Here is a 10,151-nt window from a genome sequence, read left to right on the forward strand (position 1 = left end):
GTTTTATGATTTTCTAGGTGCATTAAAATAAATTATTCAGTCACTTATTTCATTTTAATAAATATATATCATTTTGGCACTCGGTCGGCTCCTCTGGTCCACTGGCCTCACCAATTATGTGTTGTTGTTTTTTTTTTCTTTTCTTAATTTGACACATTTTCAACCCAATTTCAAGTGAAAGCTTTCCATCTCTACTGTATATGTATATATATATATTAGGGATGCACCGATATATTGGCCGCTGAAACATATCGGCCGAAAATGGCACTTTTGGCATAATGCCGAAAGTGCCATTGTCCTGCCGATACATCGGCGCATCCCTGATTTATTTCCTCCCGGCTGGCCGGCTGGGCGCTGCTCTATATCCCAGCGGGGAGAAGAGAAAGTGACAGCCGGCTGAGCGCTGCGGTGGAGAGCGCTGTGAGCAGCCGGCGTCTCCTCCCACACCGCTCTGCCGCCTATATCACAAATGTATTTGTTCTATAAATATAAATATAAGTGTCATTTTCCATAGGAAATATAGAAGGACCTATCTCAACCAAAATCACCGAACTAATACTTGTGACCACAAACTATTAAATGGTACCATTTATGGATCAGACCTGATCATTTATGTCTAGAACAAAACAATAGCAACCTATCAATGAATATAAATGAAGAAAAAAAATGGTGACAGTAAGTTCTGAAATAAAAATAAAAAAGTAACACGGTCAATTTCAAATTTTGTGCATGGCACGAATGGCAGGCTTCTATATTTTAGTGATATCACAATGTGATTTGTTTACCAAATCCGTAGTGAGCCACATGTACAAAACCTAGAAGCTCCATCCATATATGGTCTGTAGACCTAAGGGGGGAAAAAAATCATAAATTTGATACAAGTAAATAAGTAAATGTAAAAAAAAAAAGGGTAAATATTTCAACAATTTCTTCATATAGATATTGAATATTTTATTTTACACAACATAACAACACAGAAGTTGTTGTTCTGTACAGCATTTGCCTAAAAATAAAGGCAACACCATTGTCACTCAAAAATAAATACAGTCTGGTCTCTTAAAAAATATTTTTGTTTTTTGTTTTTACTAATTCTTCCATAATTGGTCTTTTTTCTAAACTTTTTGTTTTGTATGTTGAAAGCTTGAAGGATTTTCCCATATGAAAGGCCTTTAGAGTGAATTCAGTCTCATTTTTTTTTGTTTTTTTGTTTTTTTCTGCTGTGGCAGAACCAGGAAACCAGTCCTACAGGAAGGGAAGGCACTGGTGCTGATTTTGTTTTTCATTCCACAATTTTGCAAATGTATCTTTGTAATTTTTGCAAATGTATCACCGTTGGAACCCAAACTTATTTGTGCAGGTGGCTTTCACACAACCCTGTTTGTAGAAGCCTAAATGAAAACATCGATAGGAATTTCAATGTTTTATTTTGTATTTTTGTATTTTTTTTTTAGAATGGCGTTCCAAATATTTGGAGTATTTTCACTTTATAGTTGTATGCCAAAATAGGAGATAATCACACAGTGCTTTCCAATATCCATTCGGAACTTGAACATGTTGCTTTCCCGCTGTCCATGTCAGAACTGTCTGAGTGACCCAAGATCCCGTTCATAGACATGCTTCTTTTAGACCACAGTCCGCCGGTGTGGAAGGAGTTCACATAGCAATGGTACTCCATTATCTCTCCGTTTAAAGAGTACCTCCGCTTTACTCTAGAAGTGTCTGCAGGTAAGGTAAGAAACTTACTCGGTTTTGATTGTGCTCTTTTGTAGGTCGGCGCTTCTTTAACAGACACGGCGGGGCGGCTAGCTAACCGAAGGGCAGTCGAATTATTTCTATTCGTGTTTTGGGATTCCATATTTAAAACGGTGTCCGTTTGCGAGTCCGCGGCTTTTGATGCGGTCTTTTTCTTCTTCAGAGAAGAGGTATTAGAAGTCCACGCGTGAGGCAAAGCAGAGGTAGTGGGGGCGGCGCCTTGGCTCGAGCAAGTGTCCGAAGAAGGCGCGGCGCTGTCGGTGGACTTGCAACACTGCGCGCTCTCCTCGTGCTCAACGATCTGCTTGGAAGCAGACGGTGGCAGTGATGCACTGCAGCCTTGGTTCTGGGACCCGTTGGTTTGCGAATACACGTTGCTGACTTTTGTCGCCTTGCTCTGCCCGTTGCCGTTACAAACCCTATACCTAATCATCAGGATGATGATGAAAACCAGCACAGACGCAACAATAATCCCACCTATGATAATTATCATGGTACCTCCCAAGAACTGGGACTGCATAAAGTGACAACGGACGTAGTCTTGCTCCGTGGTGAACTGGATGCAACCGATGACCCGCGTAGCCGTGAGAGATGTGATCCCGTCATCGTAGATGGCCAGGACGCAGAGGTCGTAGACAGTCCCCGCGGCCAAGTTGTTCACGCGGAATGTCTTGCTAGTCGGAGGAATCATTCTAGAAATAGAAAAGAGAGAGAGAAAAAAAAACATCTTCGGATTATTGTCTACTAATGATTACACCGACTTACAAACTGAAATGTCACTTTTACATGTTGAGAATCGCTGACGAGACTTCAGCGAGCCCCGAAGACGAAGGTCTGACAATGGCTGCGGGTTTTTTAAAATATTTTTTTATTGGGGATTCTAATTAAAACCGCTTGTTAGTACGGAAACGCTGATGACTTGCTCGTACTGGATTCGTTTATGACAGATCGGTTTTGAAAGGTGAGAATGTTACATTGACTCGACTTCTAAATAAATCCACTTATCGCACACACGCCACAACACCACTTTTGCAGCTTGAAATAACACGGGGGCGGGGGGGGGACACCAAATATAGCAGAGCTTCGCTTTGGGGGAGCTTCTATTGACTTCACCGAAACATAATTTAGAACTATGTTACAATAATTAATACTTTTGATGACAAGGAGCTTCAGGATATAAAAAAAAAAGATGAGTACAGTCAAGAGCTGGCATAGGGAAAGATAATCAGCACTCCTCAAATGATGTCCGTTAAAATCAAAAGGTTTAGTACTGTCTGATTTTCCCAAGACCTCCTGCTCTCTAGTTCCCTTGTCAACTCCTCCCATGCTCGCCTCCAGGACTTCTCTAGAGTCTTCCCCCATTCTTTGGAACTCTTTACCCCAACCTGTCCGTCTGTCTCCCACTCTGACTGTCTTTAGGCGATCCCTTAAGACTCATCTCTTCAGGGAAGCTACTAAATTTAAATATGTTCTCATTGGAAGTAAGGAGATTAAGGGAGGACATGATTTTCATGTATAATATGTTAACCGGGGATAGCAGCATTAGCAGCAAACCTTTTACACTTAACTCCATGACAAGGACGAGAGGCCACCACCTAAAATTGGTGGAGAAAAAAATTCAGCACAAGGAGCGAAGGGGTCTTTTCTCAGTTAGATCAGTCGGGGTCTGGAACTCGCTGCCACATGCTGTGATTTCGGCTGAGAGTGTGGAATCTTTCAGGCGATTGGATGATTTCTTCAGGGACCGTAATATACAGTGGTACAAGCACTCTTAAGATTGAGAACACACAGGGACCTATACATACTACACATCAGTAGGACCATACACACATACACACAATAGGTTGGACTTGATGGACATATGTCTTTATTCAACCTCAAATACTATGTAACTATGTATCTATGTAACTAGCTTATCTGACCTCAACCTAACCACTGAAATATCACTTTCTCAAACAACTCATCCCCACACAGCGACCTCCTCATGTATCACTTCCCCCTCCCTCTTAGATTGTAAGCCCTCGGGGGCAGGGCCCTCCTTCCCATCTTGTCTTGAATTGTATTGTGATTGTAATGTCTTCCCTATATTGTAAAGCGCTGTGCAAACTGTTGGCGCTATATAAATCCTGTATAATAATAATTTCTCCTAATTCTTGGCACACAACTGGTCCATACCTTACTTTTCTGCTCTTATTCTTTTCTCCCTTCCTGTCTACGTTTCCTTATACGTGAACATTTGTATTGAGATATTCTTCCTTTGATACAATATAATATACTCTGTATGTTATTACTACTAGATGGTTATTGTTTTCCACACCTGTAAGTTGTTTATACCATCTACACTGAATGGCCAGTTTATTATGACCACCTGATGTTTGGAGGCAAATTAGCTATAATTTTGCGGTGAAGTTGCTAGAGGGCCAGACCATTATAAATAGGGAAGCAGGTTGGTTACCACGACAGTAGAAGTGATTTGTTTCTGATAACAGCGCGATGTAACAGCCTTTGAACGTGGGAAGATTGTTGGCGCTCAGAGCCATGGAGCGAGTATCAGCAAAACAGCAGAATTCGTTAAATGTTCAAGTGCAGCTGTTGTTAAAGTGTTTAAAGACCGGACTGTCAGCTGAAAATCTGGGTCTGAACGTGCGAATTGTGGCCGTCAGCGACTAGTCAATGTTAGGGCAGAACGGGGGAGGGGCAAGACTGGTACAAGACAACAGAAGGACAAAAGTGCCGTGTCAGATTCCTCGCATCACCTTTCACCATCTCGTGGAGTCACGAGGCGGCCCAACTAAGTACTGATGGGGGGGTCATAATAATCTGGCCACTCAGTGTATATGTTTGCTGTGTTTGTATAACCTGACGTCAATAAAGAAATACTAAAAGTTAAAATGAAAAGGTTTTTCCACAGCAGGAGGAGGAAAACAAACAAATGTTTTTCAGCGTCCAGTTGTACTCTGCTCATAGGAAATAAAGCCTTGTTTTTACCATGCAATGTTTGTAGAGTGCCAACTACCATGTTCTGGCCTGCTGAAACATGGGGTTGATGTGCTAAAGTCAAAGAGGCTTTTTTACTTTGCAAAGAGATTTTCCCTTAAAAGAGATTAATGGGGTAAGCTTTTTATCCCATAGTTCTCTTTAGGGCCACAGGATGACATATTCTAACCTCCTCCCATGACCCAAAGCTCAATATATAGCAAGCTATTGCCTGCTATATACTGAGGTCGCCGCAACTGGGACGGATGCCGACAATACTGTTGTGATCCACCCAGCTGGCTGATTGACAGCGGGCTCTGACTAACTAGAAGCAGAGCCAGCTGTGCCCGCCCCCTCCCACGTTCATTCCTCCAGTCAGCCCTGGAGGATTGAAGAGGGGAGGAGGGGAATCCCTGCGGGGAGCGGTGGCTGTCAGTCACCGCTCTCTGCAGAGAGATGATCAGGGAGTGAGTGAGCAACAGTATGCATTCGCTCACTTCCCGATCTATAGAACCGAGCCAACGTGTGACAGTTTCAATGCCACACATCGGCTTTAACTATGAGGATGAGTGGAAATCACTCACCTCATAGTTCTCCTTTAACGTAGTGAATGCGGTGAAAACTCATTTTGCTAAGAATATTCAATCACGTGCAAGGAAAAAAAAAAAACAGTATTTTTACTTGCACATGATTGGAGGATGGGAGTTCCACCTCAATCATGAAGCTAAGGGAGCATTCCCTTGCAACGTGCAAAGTGAACAGCCTATTTGGCATTAGAAAATGAACCCAAAAGTGGAACATTTGAGCAATAAATCTGTCTTTGGACATTAATGGAGAATGCTGCACATGTTATTTGTGCTGAAGGTTTATTACAGGAAGCTGCAAACACCCCACCACCGAACCTCAGGTCACATTATCTATTTGAAAGATAACATTATTCTCATCAGCTGCAATTCAATGGAATTAAGGCTTCAGGTTGCCAAGTTCAACACGAATAAGGTTTCCACCTCGCCTCTTGGCCTTCTGGAATCTGTTCAATTTAAGGCAACATACTTTCAATTTAAAGTTTTCAAGAGAGAACTCGTGTGGACTTCAGTACTTTTTCCTGCAATCTTTCTACCCTGACAAAAATTGTGTGATGGACAACTAGGCTGCTTCATCTCCAAAATGCAGGTATCCTACCCATAATCAAAAGATGATAGCTTGTTTCATCAGTCACACAGTTAAAGTGACACTAAACCAAAAATGTGCATTCAGGTACCTTAACTATTAATAAAAATTTATCTTATTTGTGCATCGGCTGTAGATCCTCCAATCATCTCTGAATCGGTGCTGACACTGTCCTTCCTTCTGTTCCCCATAGTCCCTGTGTGTGTTGTAAAGTGGTCACCACTCCAAGCTCACTCCCGGAATGGACTACAATCTCATTTCTAGTTTACTAATTTGTATTGAGATTGCAGTCCACCCCGGGAGCAAGCTTGGTGCTGTGACTACTTTACAACACACACAGGGACCATGGGGAACACAAGTAGCCCCCTCCAGAAGGAAGAACAGTGTCAGCACCAATTCAGAGATGATTGGAGGAGCTACAGCTGAGTGATACACAAATAAGATACATTGTTGTTAATAGTTAAAGTACTTGACTATATTTTTAAGATTTAACTTCTGAGTTTAGTGTCACTTTAAGAAGTCCATAACTATTGGCCAGATAGTGTTTCCATCCTGTAACCCAGTATTCTCCCAAGGTAATCGCAGTCCTGCTGATCCCTGCTGTTCAAATTACAGTCTGTCCCAGTATCCTACAAATTTACCAGTCTGGAGAATGGAATATAATTTTAAAGATTTGCTTTTTGCAAACATGTTCCTTCCATTTAAGTTCTATGTCCAGCTGGAGGACAAGTATTTAGGCAAGGCTTGGATAGAACTTAGTTGGTGATTGCAGTGCTTAACTCGATGGGCATAATATTATCGAATAACACACACAATTAAAGTCAGGTGAGATCTGATGCAGGAGATGACTATTTATTGCCTTTCAGGATACAAATGTCTTCTCACACGGAATGTACTCCTGCGGATCTTGCCAGCGAACACCTGGAAAATTTACGGTCAGTGAGTAATGCAGATTTATTTCTGCTTTATACATAAATTCATGACCTTAATTTAAGGATGTAGCTCAACATGCAACTTACCAGTACCAGAAGGAGAATTCTTTTTATAGGCACTGGAGACATTATTAATGTCCTTCTTAAGGTGCCCATACACTGCACGATTCTCATACGAGAATCGTAGGAAATCCTTAAAGTGACATTAAACCCTCAGATTTTTTTAACATAAAACAATACTGTAATGTGCGCCTTACTGTAATCCATGGTAGTTTCCCTTCTCTTTGCTGCTCTTCCTTTTAAATCTGTATCTGTTCTCATGCTGGGCAGAACTTCTGTTTTGCAGCAGACTGCCTTGTCTCTGGAATGGATACATGGTGTCTGTGTATAGGTTTGCAACCTGAGACAGCACTACAGGAAGAGGCAGTCAGCTGCAAAGGGAAGTTCTCCCCAAGCATGAGAAGACATGAGGATTTAAAAGGAAGAGCAGAAAAGAGAAGGGAAACAACCATGGATTACAGTAAGGCGCACATTACAGTATTGTTTTATGTTAAAAAAATCTGAGGGTTTAATGTTACTTTAACTATTAACAAAAATGTATCTTATTTGTGTATCACTCGGCTGTAGATCCTCCAATCATCTCTGAATTGGTGCTGACACTGTCCTTCCTTCTGGAGGGGGGGGGGGCTGCTTTTGGTCCCCATGGTCCCTGCGTGTGTTGCAAAGTAGGCACCGCTCCAAGCTCGCTCCCGGGATGGACTACAGACTCACATTTGTATTTAGCTTGTATTCCATTACGGGAGCGAGCTTGGAGGGGTGACTACAACACACACAGGGACCATGGGGGAACAAAAATAGCCCTCCTCCAGAAGGAAGGAGAGTGTCAGCACCCACTCAGAGATGACACTTTAAAAACAACCATTTAGGAAGGAGGTTAGGGTTCGCTGCTACTATAGGTTCACAGAGAATGCCAGGAATTTGTAATGGTCACTAAGTGTGAACTTTTGGTCAAAAATGTTGCAGGTTCTCTGCCAGAAATAAGGAACATTTATAATGCAGTGCATAGGCTTTGTCCCTTGTCACATGACCCACAAAAGTCAATAATTTGAAGGAATGGATAACCGAGTCCCCTTTTTATAAAACAAAAAAAAGGTGGGCTCACCGCTGCTGTGTAGGATATGTTAGGGAGAGCTGATGATTCTCTACATAACATAGTAACATAGTAGATACGTTTGAATAAAGACAGTTCAACCTATGTGTGTTTGTGTGTATGTGTGTATGTGTGTATGTGTGTTGTATATCTGCATTTATTTGACTCTAACACTGCCCATATTTTTGGATATCAAGTAAAATAAGAAACTCATCGAGACGTTTCTTGAATTTATCAATGCTCTCGGTGGAGATTACCACCTGGGGGAGGGAATTCCACAGTTTTACTACTCTCATAGTAAACAACCCCCTATGATTTCTGAGATTGAACCCCCTTTCCTCCAATCTGCTGTTGTGTCCCCGTGTTCTCAATACAGTTCTCTGATTGAACAATTTGTTCCGTATACTGTGATTATGTGCAATAGGGTCTCCTCGTAATCACCTCTTTTCTAAGGTGAATCATTTTAATTGCTGAAGGCGGTCCTCATAACTCAGGCCTTCTATCCCTTTAATTAATTTTGTAGCCCTTCGCTGAACTCTCTCCAGCTCAATGACGTCTCTCCTGAGAGTTGGTGACCAAATCTGCACCGCATGCTCAAGATGAGGCCGAACCAGTGATTTATACAGTGGTAGTATTACTCTTTTATTCCTTGCCGCGATACCTCTTTTGATTCACGGCAGTATCCGGTTTGCTCTGCTGGCTGCTGCTTGTCATTGCTTACTATTGCCAAATCTGTGGTCTATCAGCACCCTCAGGTCTATTTCCATGGTTGGCTTCCCTAATGTAGCACCCCCCAAGTGGTAGTTGGCACACGTTCCTTGCTCCCATGTGCATAACCTTAAATTTTTCAACATTAAATCGCATTTGCCATCTTGTAGCCCGGGCCTCAATTTTGTTAAGGTCCTGTTGAAGTGCAGTTATCTCCTGTTCAGAAACTACTGTCCCATACAGTTTTGTATCATCCGCAAAAACTGAATCAAACTTTTTAGTCCAACCCCTATGTCGTGGATGAATAAGATGAGCAGGATCAGTCCCAGTACTGAACCCTGAGGCACCCCACTGGCAACCTTTGCCCAATTAGAAAATTACGCATTTATTACTACCCTTTGGATCCATTCTTGCAGCCATTTTTCCACCCATGTAAATACAATTTCATCCAACCTGATAGACCTTAGTTTATGAAGTGGGGTTTGTGGGGTACTGTGTCGAATGCTTTTTGCAAAGTCCAAATACACCACGTCTACTGGTATTCCTCTGTCTAGATTAATGCTGACTTCCTCATAGAATGTCAATAGGTTGGTCTGGCAAGAACGGTCCTTCATGAAGCCTTGTTGGTTACTACTTATGATGCCAGTTTAATATTCAAATTCCTCTTTAGGCAAACATACAATTTTTAATTCTGACATTGGTTCCCCGTCTCAGCGTCCAGCTTCCCTTACCTTTTTTTTCTGGCAATAGCTTGATTATTTGACCTACAAATAGCTGAAAATGAATAACAAGATTTGCTCACCCTATAGACTTCAGTTGGGTTGACTGCAAAGTTTGCAAACTTCGAACTTCCAGCACGATTCACCAAACCGTTTGCGAATTGAACCCAGGCAGATTTGCCCAACCCTAGACTCCAATACCTTTCACTAAATGGTGCAAATTTGATACAAAGTCCCAAATATAATCTAGCAGAGAAGACTGGAAACAGGTTCTTACATAAAAAGAACCAGTTGTGTCACGTTCAACTGGTTATATTTCCACAAGGAATTCCCAGTGGTACCTTAATGGTTAATTTAATGTGAATACAGGCTTCCAACCTTCACGCATGTTCAGAGAGTGAACAAAGAAGTTGCACTGTTTAGACTTGTGAATGACAATGTCAGGAATCCCTGGGGAATTCCAATAGGAAGCATACGTATAACCCAGGTAATTGCAGCACAGGAACCCTCTATTAGTAATAAAAAGTATATTTCCTGCTGGATCATTTACATAATTAGTAATTACAATAAAGCAATCACTCAGCTTTCACTGCACCGTCATTCATAAACATAAACAGTGAATTTAATTAATTTTCTAATATGAATTATGAATATAAGAAAAGCGTATTAAAGCAAAAATAAACCTGAACATAAAAGAAATCACACAAAAAAGCAGATCAGAAATATAACATCATTATATATATA

The 10,151-nt window shown here is 41.5% G+C and overlaps 1 protein-coding gene across 4 annotated transcripts in view; it reads right to left on the reverse strand.

The window, feature by feature from the left end:
- Positions 1-1,106: 1,106 nt before the first annotated feature.
- Positions 1,107-10,151, reverse strand: part of LRFN5 (leucine rich repeat and fibronectin type III domain containing 5) — a 157,577-nt gene continuing 148,532 nt past the window's right edge. For all 4 annotated transcript variants that reach the window (XM_018571723.1, XM_018571721.1, XM_018571724.1 and 1 more), the window contains one exon: positions 1,107-2,444. In XM_018571723.1, coding sequence (XP_018427225.1) covers positions 1,514-2,444 — 931 coding nt within the window. In that variant the 3' untranslated portion in view covers positions 1,107-1,513. The remainder of the gene's footprint in view (positions 2,445-10,151) is intronic.

Source organism: Nanorana parkeri, unplaced genomic scaffold (assembly GCF_000935625.1).
Source record: "Nanorana parkeri isolate BGI_ZX_2015 unplaced genomic scaffold, ASM93562v1 scaffold1818, whole genome shotgun sequence".
Lineage (NCBI taxonomy): Eukaryota > Metazoa > Chordata > Amphibia > Anura > Dicroglossidae > Nanorana > Nanorana parkeri.